At 44.1% G+C, this 17,113-nt stretch overlaps 1 protein-coding gene across 15 annotated transcripts in view; it reads left to right on the forward strand.

Annotated features, from left to right (window-relative positions):
- MACF1 (microtubule actin crosslinking factor 1) overlaps window positions 1-17,113 on the forward strand; it is a 333,257-nt gene that overhangs the window by 298,362 nt on the left and 17,782 nt on the right. For all 15 annotated transcript variants that reach the window (XM_059919504.1, XM_059919530.1, XM_059919491.1 and 12 more), the window contains 14 exons: window positions 692-865; window positions 3,278-3,433; window positions 3,538-3,744; window positions 3,883-4,002; window positions 4,414-4,583; window positions 5,607-5,766; window positions 6,841-7,035; window positions 7,365-7,493; window positions 8,663-8,806; window positions 9,273-9,461; window positions 11,976-12,096; window positions 12,654-12,817; window positions 14,195-14,357; window positions 16,387-16,541. In XM_059919504.1, coding sequence (XP_059775487.1) covers window positions 692-865; window positions 3,278-3,433; window positions 3,538-3,744; window positions 3,883-4,002; window positions 4,414-4,583; window positions 5,607-5,766; window positions 6,841-7,035; window positions 7,365-7,493; window positions 8,663-8,806; window positions 9,273-9,461; window positions 11,976-12,096; window positions 12,654-12,817; window positions 14,195-14,357; window positions 16,387-16,541 — 2,247 coding nt within the window. The remainder of the gene's footprint in view (window positions 1-691; window positions 866-3,277; window positions 3,434-3,537; window positions 3,745-3,882; window positions 4,003-4,413; window positions 4,584-5,606; window positions 5,767-6,840; window positions 7,036-7,364; window positions 7,494-8,662; window positions 8,807-9,272; window positions 9,462-11,975; window positions 12,097-12,653; window positions 12,818-14,194; window positions 14,358-16,386; window positions 16,542-17,113) is intronic.

The following is a 17,113-nucleotide window of genomic DNA, read 5'->3' on the forward strand; positions in this document are numbered from 1 at the left end:
TAGTACTTGGGGATTGCTGCTTACGTACAGGCTTTTAACACCCTGCGATAGGCAGCGACAGGGAAGAGTCAACCAGCAATGCCCTGGGGAGCTGGCAAATTTCGAGTTGATCAGATTGACTGGCACAAGAATATTGATTTGAAGGTGAGAGCATCAAGAAGACAAATACATGACACAGATACGGTTGTATTTAAGAAAAAGACTGCTGGGACTTCCCTGGCCTTCCAGTGGTTAAGACTTTGTGCTTCCACTACAGAGGCCGAGGGTTCAATCCCTGGTTGGGAAACTAAGATCCCGCATGCTGCGTGGAGCAGCCAAAAAATTAAAGGAAAAGACTACTTGAGGGGGATTTAGGGAAATCCAATAGAAACTGACAGTATTTTAAGAAAGTGGCTGAGAACAAAAGGCAACATAATTTCTAGGCAAATCCCTCAGGAAAAGGAGAAATAAACTATTGGGGTCTGTTTGTGTGATCTCTGATCCTTAAAAATTCTGTTGGGGACAGGATTATTTTTAAATTAAGGAAGAATGGTGGGTTTCACTTCCTAATTGTTCAGCAGTTGAATTGAATCCAAAAGAAAGGATTTTAATCAAAATGAGACCTTCCTTGGCTTTTCCAAACTGTGCTTGTAAATCTGTGTGGGTATCTTTCAGGGGATTGGCATTACTGATATCTTTCTTGCCCTTATAGGAACTCTATTCCCAGCTCATAGCCAAGGAAGAGACTTACAATCAACTGCTTGACAAGGGCAGGCTCATGCTTCTCAGCCGTGGTGATTCTGGATCTGGCTCAAAGACAGAACAGAGCGTAGCACTCTTGGAACAGAAGTGGCATGTGGTCAGCAGTAAGATGGAAGAAAGAAAGGTATCACCACAAAATTCAGTCTGATTACTGTTTGAGTAGTTTGCTTAATGATTACATGCGATTATCATCTAGTTTCTATGGAAGATTTTTCATTATATTGTAGCAAGCTAGCAGAACTGATACCCTCAGAACTGGCTTTGTGCTAAATCAAGCCATCTTTTCTGCCATTACATTTCTATTTTCCATCCATGTCAAGTTGCATTGATGCTGATAGTTTCCGCCGATACTTGCTTTTATAATACTGCATTCCTTTTCTGCATCTACCAGTTAAGGCATTACTACCTGTTACTGCTCAGTGATGGACTTAAAAATAGGTTTTGTTGGAGTTGGGAGGTTGGGAACAGCATGCAGGGAGTATCACTAATTATTCCTCACACAGAATTTGATGTCTAGTTACTAAAACTCAAGAGCAGTAAATTGTATGTCTTCTTCTTACTCTTCCTCAAAAATCAGATTCTCCTCAAATGAAAAGTGATCAGAGATCAAGGCATTTGCCCCAAAACATTGTTTTTTATGAGTACAGAGTTCTAGAATATCACTCTGCATAGAGTTTTTGTGCTGGGCAGCTGAAACGGTAAAATATGTGTCCAAATCCATTGGCCACATCCATTGAACAAGTAGTCGTTAAGCATGTATGTACCAAGCACTGTGCTAGGTGTACAGCGGAAACAATAAAGGCATGAACTCTGTCATCATGAACTTTAATGTGCAGAAGGAAGTAAACCACATCTTCACACATAAAAATGAACATTTTGAGAGAAGCATTAATTTCCTAGGGTCCCTCTAGTGTGGGGTCTGGTAACTTCGTTGCATGAAGAGTGGGCAGAGGACCTGAGTGTCTGGTTGTGTTCGAATTCTTCGGACAGGGTCTGTCTATAATTCACCTGCTGAATGTAGAACTAAGACTAATTAAAGAAAAGGTAGATTCTGGCTCAAAATCAAGTAGTTTCTAGAGGGTTTTGCCACAGTGGAACAAGTTGCCTCAAGGAATATAGTTTTGACCCTTGAACAACATGGGTTCGAACTGCGCGAGTCCACTTGTATGCAGGATGTTTTTTCTTCACTAAATATATCTACGGTACTACATGATCCCTAGTTGGTTGAATCTTTGGATTCAGAACCGTGGATGTGGAGGGCTGACTTTAAAGTTACACACGGATTTCCAGCTTCTCGGAGGATCGACACCCCTAAACCCATGTTGTTAAGGGGTCAACTTTAGTTGGTGAATTGATTAAGCAAAGGCTAGCTGTCAGTGATAGTTATTTCTGATTTTGTAAGAACATTACATTCCAGGATCGCTAAAATTATTTAAGCCCTGTTAAAGACTATGTAGATAAAATGATGTAAAAAGATTTCCTGCCATCTAGGAACTTGCAATATATTAATTGCTAAGCATTTCTATGGTAGATTTGAGGTAGATTTCCTTTTTCCACTGAACTTTTTTAGATGGGATCTATGCATTTTTATAATGTTCATCACAGTGTTTTTTAGGTTACAGAAGTAACCTGAAAACACCAAGAGGAAAGTAGAAAGAATACACAACCCATTTAACAGCAATGAACATTTTTAGTATACTTCTGGGGTTTCTTTCTGTGAATATTTTGCATATGTTCATTTTTAACAACCTGTCATTATTCTACTTTGCCCGCCTAGTAGACGGGCCAAGGGCAGAGGCCATCACCCAGATGTTCGGGGTAGAGGTGTCTGAGGATGGAGCTTGTAGACTATGGAACTGGGATGTACTCTTGGAGAGTAGCACACACCCTGAATGAGCCAGTCTTTTTTGTCATTCTGATTTAGATCAAAATGACTAAAAATTTACATCTTTGTAAATTGTCACATTTTTGTTTGAAATGTTCTGGCTTTTATTACCTTTGCTGCTGTAGCATAAGCATAAGTTTCAGACTCAGGCGTTTTCAAGTGCCATATTTTCTGAAAACATATTCAAATAGAGAGCACTGCAGTGACCGTCATCTTCACAGTAAAGTGCTTTTCATTTAGTTGTTTTATGCCACAAAAAGGACATTAAAGGAAACTGAGACTTTGCCCAAAGCAGGTTGCAGATCCTGCAGCTGTCACCACTAAAGGGTCTGTTCACTTAACATTTATTGAATGGCTTGAATGCCTTTATTCCTGTTCTTTAATGTCCCAGGAAGTGGGGAATGGCAGAGAAAGCAACTTAGCTGCAAACTGTGCTCTTTCCTTTTCCAAGCACAGTTGTTTCAGTTTCAAACACTGGCACTAAAATGTCCCCTTCTTTGCAAACAGGGCATGTTTGGAGGTTGATTAAATGAGGCTTCCTTCTTAGAAGTCATTTCATTTGGTGTACAATTCACGCCTTTGTCCTTAAAGCTATAATTCTTGAATTTGGCACTTTTCTGTGTGTGTGTGTGTGTGTTACTTAAAATTTAGTCAAAGCTGGAAGAGGCCCTCAACCTGGCAACAGAATTCCAGAATTCCCTGCAAGAATTTATCAACTGGCTCACTCTAGCAGAGCAGAGTTTAAACATCGCTTCTCCTCCCAGCCTGATTCTAAACACCGTCCTTTCCCAGATAGAGGAGCACAAGGTAACAATGGCATTATGATGCTGCCTTCCTTTTGAAAGCACCAATTGAAAGTGATGCTCCTTGATCTTATCTCCAGTTTAAAAAGAGCAATATTTTCCCCTCAGGTGTTTGCTAATGAAGTAAATGCTCATCGAGACCAGATCATTGAGCTGGATCAAACCGGGAATCAGTTAAAGTTCCTTAGCCAGAAACAAGACGTTGTTCTGATCAAAAATTTGCTGGTTAGCGTCCAGTCTCGATGGGAGAAGGTTGTCCAGCGATCTATTGAAAGAGGGCGATTGCTGGATGATGCCAGAAAGCGGGCAAAACAAGTAAGTTGTAAAAGAAAGATACTAATTTACTGAACAACCTTGGGCTGCAGGTGTTGAGTCTCCGCATTGGTTCACATAAAAGTGCTGTGTAGTGTGCATATTCATTCCTGTTATAACTTATTTCTTACATAATTTTAGTTCCATGAAGCTTGGAAAAAACTGATTGACTGGTTAGAAGATGCAGAGAGTCACCTGGACTCAGAATTGGAGATATCCAACGACCCAGACAAAATTAAACTTCAGCTCTCAAAGCATAAGGTACAGCAATTCATTGCTCTTAGGTCCTGAGCTTGGTATTCGCTGACGATTGTAGCTTGATAAAAACACAGAACTAGTCAAAAGAAAACTAATCGGTTAATGTTAAACAGCCAAGATCATAGAGCCATTTTGTATCTGGACAGTGTCTAACCATGACAATTGCTCATTTGAATAAGAGTTCAAACAAAGTGACTGTGGGAGTAACCAGCTAAAACTGTGGGCTTTTAGAAATAGTCATGCACTGCTGTATGTGGCACAGACAAAACCTTATAAATTTCTTCAGGGTAAGCTGTTGTTAATTTTAGTTCAAGAAGTAGTGACATTCATACTGTTTCTGGTTACCCACCTGAAAACTCAATGTCATCTGACTTTTAGCGTGTTTTTTTTTTTTTTTTTCCTTTCTGAGAACAGGAGTTCCAGAAAACTCTTGGTGGCAAACAGCCTGTGTATGATACCACAATTAGAACAGGCAGAGCACTGAAAGAAAAGACTTTGCTTCCTGATGACACTCAGAAACTTGACAACTTACTGGGAGAAGTCAGAGACAAATGGGATACTGTTTGTGGCAAGTCTGTGGAGAGGTGAGTGTGAATGTCCCTTTCGTGGATCTGTGTGTTATCCCCAAAGTAACCAGGAGACAGTGACAGGATTCTAGAAAGTGGTAATAAAGCTAATGTATCAGTAACAGTAGCATCTTGCTATCTCCATTTAATTCAGTGAGAGTTATGAAATAATTTGAATCAAATATATTAAAATTATCATATTTTAGATTTGAACCTTACTGTATTACAAAGAGAGAAGCCTATAAAATCAGGCCAACAGTAATAGAAGATCTGTAACTCTAAGTACATGTAAATCACAAATTTGTAATGCCAGTAGCTGTCTCAATGAGTGTCTCTTGTGTCAGACGCTGTATGAAGCCTCCAATGTAGTATCTCATTTAACCATCTTGAGGCTCATTAACCCTCACAAGAACCACTGAGGTGTGGGTACTGTTCTTCCCATTTTACAGATGAGGAAATGGTCACAAAGAGGTTTCTTAACTCCCCCATGCTCACTCAGCTACTAAGCAGCAGAGCTGAGATTTGGTTCTAAAAGTTGTACTTTTATCCACTTGTATCAGCTATGCTATGTAAGCATTATGATACCTCTGTATTACTTGTACTCCCAGTTTTTCAGATGAAGTGACTGAGGTTCAAAGAGACAGCTAGAGTCTCACAACTGGTGGAGAGTTAGGAGTTGAACTCCTGGCTCCAGATCATTAATAGAACCACCACCCTCTACTGGAGTGTTGTAATGTAAATAAAAAGACCTTGGGTTGTAGGGTGTGCATAACATAGCGTGTGCATAGCAGTTGGACTCTAAAATGCCAGAAGGGCATCTACACCGGTCTCCTGCACTGCAATGCTTAATCCATTTTAGAGAGTGGTTTAATTTAAAATGTCTAAACATCTCTTAGTCACTTTTTACAGTATTTCTAACTGTTCTAACACAGCGGTCCCTCTCTAGATAAAGTTCAAGCAGTATTCCTGTTCAGTGGTCAGAATTGTGAGGCATTCATAAAAGAACCACTAAAACCAGTGAAGTTTGTGTGCTTCTCTCAGGCAGCACAAGTTGGAGGAGGCCCTGCTGTTTTCGGGCCAGTTCATGGACGCTCTGCAGGCCTTGGTGGACTGGCTGTACAAGGTGGAGCCGCAGCTGGCTGAGGACCAGCCTGTGCACGGGGACCTGGACCTGGTCATGAACCTCATGGATGCCCACAAGGTGAGTGGCGAGATCTGGGCTGCGTGGAGGGCAAGGCCGTTGGGTCCTGCACCTGTGTGTGCCTTCTGCCCATGCTGCCCTTCTACGGCTCCCCTAGAAAGGAAGTCTGAAAGAGCCTGTGTCTCTGCTTGTCAGAGAGGCAGCTCCCTGCTCTGTGTGTTTAAACAAACTGTTACAGGGATTCTGCATCAGCCACAAGGAATTTACCAAAGTTGGTTTGATTCAGATTTGCCAGTGTGTAAACTTCACGTTGAGGGCCACCCCCCCTGCAATTTCCTGTTTATATCTCTCAGTTGAGTCGAAATGGATTTAAATTCAGGAAACCCTCAAGATATCCATTTCCACTGATTCTTAAAATGAAAATGAGTGCTTTTTAAACTACTTCTGAACCTAACAAGCCAGCTCTGTGCACACCAGCGTTTAGTGTAACCCTACACCTGTACGTTGAACTACATACTGTCCTCCTGCTTCAGCACAAAGCGTTGAGCTTTACCTTGAAGTTACACCAAATTCTTATGTGCGTGGCAGGTGGGCTCTTACCACGGGGCAAGGGGGGAGGGAGGGATAAATTGGGAGATTGGGATTGACATGTACACACCACTATATATAAAATAGATATAAGAACCTACAGTATAGCACAAGGAACTCAATACCCTGTAGTGACCTATATGGGAAAAGAATCTAAAAAAGAGTGGATATATGTATATGTATAACTGATTCACTTTGCTGTACAGCAGAAACTAACACAACATTGTAAATCAACTATAAAAATTTAAAAAAAAAAAAAAAAACTCCCACAATTCTGGAGATACTATAGTACTGCGTAATTCCTGTTTCACAGATGAGACTGGGACTCCAGTTAAGCAACTTACCCAAAGTCACGCCGCTCGCATTCAGAGCCACATCCTGTGGTGGTTCTTTCTTACTTGTGGTCCCACCTCTGTCTGTGCATAAAAGACACACAACTGGAACCTACCAAGGAGAATTGAAGGAAATGACTACTTTCTCTGTGGTTTTACTTCTTGAATTCAAAACATTTGTAAGACAAACTAATTCTCCTGTTTTCTTTTCCAGGTTTTCCAGAAGGAACTGGGAAAGCGAACGGGAACCGTTCAGGTCTTAAAGCGATCAGGCCGGGAGCTGATTGAGAACAGTCGAGATGACACCACTTGGGTGAAAGGGCAGCTCCAGGAACTGAGCACTCGCTGGGACACCGTGTGTAAACTCTCTGTCTGCAAACAGAGCCGGCTTGAGCAGGCCTTGAAGCAGGTCAGGCAGCGCCTGGGGGTGGGCCTGAGCAGAGTCAGTCTAGCCTCTTTATCAGGATCGGTTTCAGCCAGTCTTGTAAGGAACACAAAGTCAAGAATTGATATTCTAAATGCTCAACAAGATTTTAACCCGCATCTGTATTAGAGAAATAATGAATTTAGTTGGTTTTTCAAGTTGCACAGATGAAAGATGACCTTTGTGGGGCTTTGATAGAGCCTTCAAGTGCCTGTGATACTCCATTGAGTTCAGGCCAGACCGTTGCCTGGCATACCATGTCCAGGACCTTGGCTTCAGAGAGAGGTTCAGTCTCTTGTGCTTGGTTATTTCAGGCAGAAGAGTTTCGGGACACAATTCACATGCTGTTGGAGTGGCTTTCTGAAGCCGAGCAGACGCTGCGTTTTCGGGGGGCACTTCCTGATGACACAGAGGCCCTGCGATCTCTCATCGACACTCATAAGGTAATCCAGCCCCCGGGTGCAGGGACCCATGCCACCCACATGGGGAGGGCGGCCCCGCTACCAACGGAAAGCAGCTTTTGCTTAGAAACGTTAGACCTCATGTGAAAAGGAGCAAAGCCAGAATGGGCCCAGCTTACTGGTTATCAGGAATGAGAGGGAAACGATTGGTGGGTTTTGTGACCCCTTAAAGACCACTCATCCACTCATTTTTACAAAAGTAGCACATGCTGGTTGTAAACAAGTCAAACAGCTGGTGTTAATATAGAGGAAAACATGGGCTGCTCTACCTTTACGCCCCACCTGCACACGCCTTGTGTGACTTTCCTTACATTACCAGCTCCAGGCCCTGATCTGTGCCCCTAGAACTGCTCACCAAGCTGCAGAATATAATACAGTGTCTGGGGCTTCAGTGTGACTGTGCTAACAAGGTGGGAAATGTTTCCTTTTTTAATTTTGGTGTTTCCCACCGAGAGATTTTAATCATGGTTTTGTCATTGCATTGTGTTGTAGGTATTTTTAAAACGTTGTAGTGTTGGCAACAAAGTAGATTTGCCTTTGAAATTTGTAACGTAATGTGCATATATGAAGTTTGGGAAGAGGGGGTTGAGGCACCTGGGGTGATTCTGATGGGAAGACAGGGCTGGGAGCTGGTGGAGCTCACAGACGTGTGTCTTTTAGGAGCTTCCTCTCTGGTTGTTAGGAAGGACACTTGGTCTCTGAGTCCAGGAGAAAAGCTATGGTCATTCAATTGCCTTCTGTTCTATTAGTATTCATAATCTTTTTCCTATCTCATCTTGAACAAAAAAAAAAACAAAAAACGTTGTAGTGTTTTGTAGCTGTCACTATATGTGTCCAAGACAACACCATTTACACATATGGAAATGAATCCAAGCAGGAATTTATAAAAAGAGGGATCAGGAAAAGGGTCATGCCTCTGTCTCTCTAGTCCTTATCATCTGTGCAGAGAAAGTCATTTTTATGAAATCCCTCGCTTCCCCCCACCTCTGAGAACTGGAAAGAAAATGACAGAGATGCCTAAATGCAGGCTTTTAGAGGTCTGTGTCAACATATAGAGTCGAAAAACACACTAAAGTTGTTTTTCCCTCTCAGTGTAAACAGTCGCTGCTAGACTAGGTTTAAGGTTTTGGTTTCAAATCCTGTTTGTTTAGGAATTCATGAAGAAAGTGGAAGAAAAGCGCGTGGATGTTAACACAGCAGTGGCCATGGGAGAAGTCATCCTGGCGGTCTGCCATCCTGATTGCATCACCACCATCAAACACTGGATCACCATCATCCGGGCTCGCTTTGAGGAGGTGAGTTCCTAGTTTTAGAGGAAGACCGCACGTGCCCCGTCAAATGGGTGAACAGCAGTAAAATACTCCAGAGCTTCCCCACCGCCACGTAAGGAATCTTTCACTCACTGTGAATATCTCAACAAGAATCAAGTCATTCGCATTTTAGTAGTGACTGTTTTCTTGATAATGTGCAGAAACCTGGAAGGATGGTGCTGGTGTTGTGATGTGTTCCTTGATGACATCCGGTGGACACGTGGTGTGTTCTTCCCTCCTTCCTGAGAAGTTCTGTGTCTAATACCACGTGCTACATTTGCTTTCAGGGGAGCTGATTTCTTATTCCAGCTCTGTCTCCAGAATAAGAGTGAAGCCTCTTGACTGCTTGGGTGGTCTTTCCCCTAAAAGTCATTGTTAGGCTCACACAAAAAAGGGCTTTGAAAACGAGGGATGTGCTTGACTGAGAGCCGACGGGTTCCCTCCCCCGCAGGTCCTGACATGGGCCAAGCAGCACCAGCAGCGCCTCGAAGCCGCCCTGTCAGAACTGGTGGCCAACGCCGAGCTCTTGGAAGAACTTCTGGCGTGGATCCAGTGGGCCGAGACCACCCTCATTCAGCGGGATCAGGAGCCAATCCCTCAGAACATCGACCGAGTTAAAGCCCTCATCGCTGAGCACCAGGTATCCTCACCACGTCGTGTGGTCGCGTGTTTCCTGCATGGCTCATGGAGCCCGTTTCCTTGGCCCTGTGCATCCGTGTTTTAATTGCTGCTGAACATACTCCCGCAGACTTAGCAGCTTAAAACACGCTTACTGTCTCAGAGTTTCCGTGGGGCGGGGCTCTGGGCCTGAAGTAGCTGGTTCCCCATCTAGGGGACCAGGGGACGTCTTACCAGGCTGAAATCAAGGTGTCGGCCAACACTGCAGTTCCCACCCAGGCTCTTTCAGGTTGTTGGTGTCGTTCATTTCACTGCAGTGTAGGATGGAGGTCTCCCTTTTCTCGCTGGCGGTCAGCTCCTGGAGGCCACCCTCGGGTCTTAGGCACACGGCAGTCTCACAGCATGGCAGCGTCTGTCTTCAAAGCCAGCAGGAGACCCTCCATCCTGCTCTGACAGATCTTATAGAATAAAACGTAATCCAGGGCTTCCCTGGTGGCGCAGTGGTTGAGAATCCGCCTGCTGACACGGGGGACACAGGTTCGAGCCCTGGTCCGGGAAGATCCCACATGCTGCGGAGCAACTAGGCCTGTGCGCCACAGCTGCTGAGCCTGCGCTCTGGAGCCCGCGAGCCACAACTACTGAGCCCACACGCCTAGAGCCCGTGCCCTGCAACAAGAGAGGCCACCGCAATGAGAAACCCGCGCACCACAACATAGTAGCCCACGCTCGCCGCAACTAGAGAAAGCCTGCGCGCAGCAACAAAGAGCCTACTCAGCCAAAAATAAATAAATAAATAAATAAATTTTTTTTTTTAAAAAACATAATCCAGGGAGTGACTGCCCACCCTTTCCACAGGTGTTGCCCACGCTTGAGGGGGAGATTACACAGGACATGTATGTCAGGAGTCTTGGGGCCTGGCTTAGAAATCTGCCTGCCGCATCCTGTTTCTGTTGACTTGCCTCTGTGCCAAGGTCCCATTACCTGGGACCTATCCCATTACACCTGGATTCAGAAAGACCTCTTGCATGAACTCAGAGATGGGCCAGACAACACATCAAACTAAACTAAACTGAACAGAGGAAAGCTCAGGAGACAAATGTGGGTTTTAACCATGATAATTTACACGAAATGCAAGCATGGATCTTGCCTAGTTACACTGTGGACATAAGGTCTTTTTAGCATATGTAGTTAGCCTGGCCAGTGAGGACTCCCTGTACTTCCCATCAAGGTTACCTACATTGACCCCTTCTCTCCTGAGTGAGATTATCTTCTTCCATCAGGGCCAGTCCCTCTCCCTTCTGTTATCACCTCTCATTCCTTGTGCCTTTAAGCTCCCCCATCTTGTGTCCCCCCATCTCTCTGACAATTCTTTCTCAGTCTTCTTAGCTGGTTCCTCTTCCTCTATCCACTTGTTAACGTTGTTCCCCGAAGTTCCATTCTTGACCCTCTTCTCATACCTGAGGCTGTATTTGGCCCGACACCTTCAGCCAGCACCTGTACACCAAGGGCTTCCACATCTCCTGGCTTGTCTGCAGCATGCAGGAATCCAGAGGCAGCTCTAAAACTCCATTTCATCCCTGCTTCCTGGCCCTGACCCCACCCCTCCCTTCCACCCCTGCCTCCTCTCTCCTCATCCACCCAGTCACCCAACACAGGAGTGACTCCTTTTTCTTTACCCCTTACATTTAGCCAGTCATCAGGTCTTACCTGTCCTACTTTCGAAATACTTCTTGGCTCCTTCTCTTCTGCCCTGGCTCAGGCCCTCACTGTGTTTTGCCTCAATTACTGCAGTGGCTTCCCAACTTGCCTGCCTCCGCCCTTTCCATCCTCCCTCCTACACTGAGGCCAGAATGATAGCTCTAAAACGGAGATCTGATTGTGTCTCTTCTATGGATCGGAATCCTTCAGTTGCCCACCCACCCGTAAACACCCCCCCGCGCCCCACCCCCCCCCCCCACACACAGATTGCTCTCAGAATAAAACCCCAGTCCCTTAGCCTGACACAAGGCCTTTCTGGACCTTTCTCCTGCCTACCACTCCAGCCGTCCCTCTTGCGTCTCCTCTGAGTGTATCCTCAGCTCAGCCAGTGATCAGCAGGGCCCTGGCTCGCTGCACTGTCAGGCTTCCGTGGGACTGCCCTGCCCCCAGTCTTCGGCTCATTCTTCATCCCGCGGCACACAGCTCAGGCACCAGCCTCCGGGCAGCCTTCCTCCCCACCTCGGGCTGTGGCTGCCTGTCCTAGGCCTTCTTTCGGAGCCCTGGGTGCCACTCATTGCTCTGACTATCTGGTTTCCTCACTCAGCTGTGAGCTCCTGGAAGGCAGAGCCATGTCTTATTCCTTCAGGTCTCCAGCACCTGATGAAGCGCCTCACTCAAGGCCACAATCACGTTTCTTGAAAGGAGTGCAGCCGTGTACGAAGGCATTTGCAATTGGTCCATCTGTCACAGGCTTGACCCTTGTTAGTAAGAAGTTGCCTAATTCCATCTTAGTCCAAGAAAACTCTCAACCCTTTTCCTTGTTGTTTGTGTTTAACAGACATTTATGGAGGAGATGACTCGCAAACAGCCTGACGTGGACAGGGTCACCAAGACGTACAAAAGGAAGATCATAGAGCCAGCCCATGCGCCTTTCATGGAGAAGTCCCGCGGTGGCAGCAGTACGTGGCAGCCTGTTGTGCAGGATGCTTCCTTCCTGCTCATTGATGAGTGCTTCCCAAGTGCCCAGCAGAAATTTCTTTTCCATTTTCAAAAACCATATTGGATTTGAACGAAAATCTTTTTTTGAAACTCACTTTTCTTACACTGACAAACAGTAACTAGACTCCAGTTTTTTGAATTGGTATGAAATTTGGAGTGGTTAAGCAGATTCTTTTGCAGTAACCTTTCTATGTTTTGGTCATCAGCGCTGACTGTTGCGCTAATTTCATCATAAAATAAATCTGCCCCTGCAGAACCATTGACATTTCCTCTGTTCGCTAAGGTAGGACAGAATCGATTAAAGGTATGAGACAGGGACCTGTTGGCTGGGGAAGAGCATCAATGGTTTTTAAGTCAGTGTGCTTCCATGTCTAAGTGTAGCCAGGTCCTGACTTCCTTTTCTCAGTTACTGACCAGATACCATTATGAAGATCTTTTAGGTTCATACAGATGGCAGTTTCTCTTTGTGAACTGACAAAAGCAGCTTTTCTAACCTCTTGATTATTTTTCCTTTCAGGAAAGTCTTTGAGTCAGCCCACACCTCCTCCCATGCCAATCCTTTCACAATCTGAAGCAAAAAACCCACGGATCAACCAGCTGTCTGCCCGCTGGCAGCAGGTGTGGCTTTTGGCACTGGAGCGGCAGCGGAAGCTGAACGACGCCTTGGACAGGCTGGAGGAGGTGAGGCCCCGCCAAGCAGCCTTCCCTGGAGGGAGGTGACTTTTATCAAAACACAGCCCTTCTTGAGGCCCTCTGAACATGACCTGTGTGCCTTGACCCACTTACGCAGAAGGAGGAACAGAGCAGTGTAGGCCAGGACTCTGTCCTCCAGGCCCCCTGGGAGGAAAGACACATGTGAGGAAACCAACAACAGATAGGCCGTAGCACTGGTGGTGGAAAGCAGGCAGCCAGCCAGTCCAGGAGGGTCTGGCCTGTGGCGCGACCCTCCTCAGCACCTGGCCTTGGTTGAGGATCAGGAGCATAACTGCAAGGTCACCGCCAAGTGTGGAGTTTCTCACAAAAATGACCATTCCTGAGCCTTTTGTGTAGATGCAAGCTACCCAATTATGAAACGAGTAATTTTTTTATCGTCCTGTTATTCTATCAATATTATTCTTCAGTAGATTATGAAAAGCAAGTCTATTTTGAAGTATCATTAACCAATCTAAAAAATATAGTACTTCACTTCCTAGTTTCTACAACAAATTTCTAATATCTTTTATATTTTTTTTATTTGTGCATATCAAAGCAGCTATGCCCAGAAGTGAGTGTTCTGTGTTTTTTGTTGTTATTTCTGTAGATCCAGTTGAGTTTTAAGCATATTTGGTTTTGGCTTTTTCTTTTTTCCCCATTCCTTCCAACTTTGGAGTTTGAAAGACCAGGGGGAAAACCGCTGCACTGTTTAAGTCATTCTGAGTCTGTGTCACTGACATAGTCCAAGTAGCTCAGCATCATTCTGCCCACTGCATAGGCCTGCTGCCATCTACCAGGGCCAAATATTTAAAATGGGAGTCAGAAGGACAGTTCACTCCCTCTGCTGCCATCCCAAAGAAATGTGCTTGGGTGCAGGACTGGATTCTTGATGCTTCCAACCGGAACTCAAATTATCTCAGAAGACCAGTGGGGAGGGGGGCTGAGCCTCGAAAACATAGGCCTCTGTGTGATTATAGTTCCTTTCAAAATCACTTAAGTGAGGAGTGCTGAGGACGTCTCTTCTGGGATAGAATCCATTCTCTTACATCTAAGGGGAAAAAGTGCCAAGGGAAAGCAAGGCTGGCTCCACCCATTCTTGTTCTGCGTGCTCCGTATTTTCCATGGTGGTTGTTCAGTTACCGTTTCTCTCGCTGCTCCATTTTACCACAGCTTGTGTAGATAATCATGGCTTTAAGTGAAGGAGCCAGAGTGTGCGTTCCCAAAAGATGCAATACACAGATATCATTGTTGGTCCCCCTCGAAAGGCCCGCATGGCTTTGCTGGATGTCTGAAAGTTTTGGTATGCTCTGGGCAGGTTTGAAGGCCAAACAATAGGTCTTGTTGACACCTCTGATTTCTGTCTAGTTGAAGGAATTTGCCAACTTTGACTTTGATGTCTGGAGGAAAAAGTATATGCGTTGGATGAATCACAAAAAGTCTCGGGTGATGGATTTCTTCCGGCGAATTGACAAGGACCAGGATGGGAAGATAACACGTCAGGAGTTTATCGATGGCATTCTAGCATCCAGTGAGTCCAGTCGTAATTCCTTGCACCTGCTTTGTAGAAGCAGGCTATATTCTGGCTAAACAGTCTTTCTCAAGTTAAAGCTGTAGTCTTAGGGAAGAAGTAATGTACCTGCTTACTAAAATTGGTCTATTGTTTTGATGGAGGGAAGAACCTCCATCATTTTGCTGGGAATAAAAAAAGCAGGTGTTGTTTGACACATTATGGCAAGCAAAACACATTCGAGGTATAGAAAAAAAGCTAACTTTTGTGAATAACGAGGTTCTAAGTACAGGCAGACCTTGGAGATATTGCAGGTTTGGTTCCAGACCACCGTAATAGAGCAAATATTGCAATGTTGTTTCCCAGCGCATGTAAAACTGATATTTATACTATACTGTAGTCTATTAAGTATGTAGTAGCGTTATATCTTAAAAAACGATGTACATACCTTAATTTAAAAATACTTTATTGCTAAAAAATGCTGACCATCAGCTGAGCCTTCAGCAAGTCATAATCCTTTTGGCAATAGTAACATCAAAGATCATTGATCACAGATCACCATAACAAATCTAATAATAACGAAAAAGTTTGAAATAGTGCAAGAATTACCAAACTGTGACACAGAGACATGAAGTGAGCAAATGCTGTTGGAAGAATGGTGCCGACAGACTTGCTTGACACAGGGTTGCCACAGACCTTCAATTTGTTTTAAAAGGGGGAGGGAGAATATCTGTGAAGTGCAGTAAAGCGAAGCACAGTAACATGACGTACACCTGTAAAATGTTTTTTAAAATAAGTTTTTTACAATATCAGTTTCTCAATAGGAATTCAGATTAAATTTTTATTCCTTCCCGTTTTATTGAGATATAAGTAGCATACAGCACTGTATAAGTGTAAGATGTACAGCATAATGATTTGATTTACAGCCTATGAACTAATTATCACAATAAGTTTAGTGAACATCCATCATCTCATAGGTACAAAATTAAAGAAATAGAAAAAAATTTGTTTTCCATCTGATGATAACCCTTCGGATTTACTCTCTCAACGACTTTCATATGTAACATACAGCAGTGCTAATTAGTTATATTTATCATGTCGTACATCACGTCCGTCATGATGTCAGTTTCTGGCATCTGTATAACAGCTTACAAAACGTATGATCGCATTTATTTTCAGCAGAAGGAATAAGGCATAAAGTTGTAAGTGACTTGCCAAGATCACAAAGCACATCTCACAGCTGTGTTACTTCACATGGGTGGCCCAGGAAGGCCTGTCTGGAGGTAATAGTTGAGCTGAGACCTAGGTGATGATAAGGATCCAGCCATGTCAAGATTTCAGGGGAGAGATAGAGGCAGAGCCACAGCAGATATAAAGTGCTGAGATGGCAATGAAGTTGGCATGTTCTAGGAATGGAAAGGTTAACACGGCTGGAGTGTCATGACCTTAGAGATGGTAAGATGTGAAGTTGGAAAGGTAGGAAACAGCCATCAATGCAGGGCTTTGTTGGCCATCATGAACGGATCAGATCTTATTCTAAAGACAGTGGGCAGCCAGCAGAGGTTTCCATCTGAGAGACAGTATAGTCCAGTTTACGTTTTAATAAGTCACTCTGGCTGTTGTAAACATTCACACTTCGGAAAGCAGTTGTCAAGAACCCAAGGCAGTAATCTAAATGTAGAAAAACTTTATCCTATTAATTCCAAATTGTCACTCTCCTGAAATAATCTATATATTCCAACAACAGTGGAGTGGATAAATAAATTCTGAAGTTTGTTGGTAGGCCTCTGGTTTTAAATTGCATTGGGGAGCGGGGTAGATGAGTCTATAAGCAAAAATGCCAAAAAACTGAGTATGCTCTGTGTAATATTTTTTTTGGTGACTTTTATCTTCTTTATAATATTTTATATTTTCTAAGTTTTCTAAAGGGAGTATGTACTGTTTTCCAGAAAAAAATCAAGACAAATTTTTTTTAAAGAAGTATTTATATAACCACCAACCAACCAAGTAAGCCCTCTTAGCTAATGTTCCAAAATGTGATTTTCTCCAGAGTTCCCTACTACCAAGTTAGAGATGACTGCTGTTGCTGACATTTTTGACCGTGATGGGGATGGCTACATTGATTACTACGAATTCGTGGCTGCTCTCCATCCCAACAAGGATGCTTATCGACCAACAACTGATGCAGATAAAATTGAAGATGAGGTACGGGAAACAGTTGTATTTTGAGTACATTTTTGACCATAGGTTACTGCTGTCCTGAATTTGGTTGGGTGTAATTGCCATATCAGCCCTTCAGCGTGTCTGTTGGGAGGTGATTATCTGGAGTTCTTTTTGGGGATCCCCTTTTGGATGGTGTTGCCCCAGTGGATCGCCAACTCTTGAGCTGTATCTCAGTCTCGATGCATTGGTACCTAAATGAGTCACCTCTGTGTGGTGCTCTGCAGCTTGCAGCGAACCTCTCCAGGGCACCATGTTGCTTAGAACAGTCCTGAGATCCTGCCTCGGGATGCAGGAGAGCGTCTTCGTGTGTAGCATTTAAGGGGTGAAACATAAAGTAATGTTTAAGATGGTGTGTACCCAACAAACTTTCTGCCTAATTAAGAACTGTATCACACTGAAAATTGTATCACATCAAAAAGTGTGAATTCATTGGTAGCACATAGAGTTGATCCTGGGATGGGAGAGGCAGTGGGCCTGGTCTTGGAGAGTGGCTTGGAGCAGCCCAGGACTGACTTCCAGGGAATTTGGGGCTCCTAGGTTGAAATTTAAATCAG

Source organism: Balaenoptera ricei, chromosome 1 (assembly GCF_028023285.1).
Source record: "Balaenoptera ricei isolate mBalRic1 chromosome 1, mBalRic1.hap2, whole genome shotgun sequence".
NCBI lineage: Eukaryota > Metazoa > Chordata > Mammalia > Artiodactyla > Balaenopteridae > Balaenoptera > Balaenoptera ricei.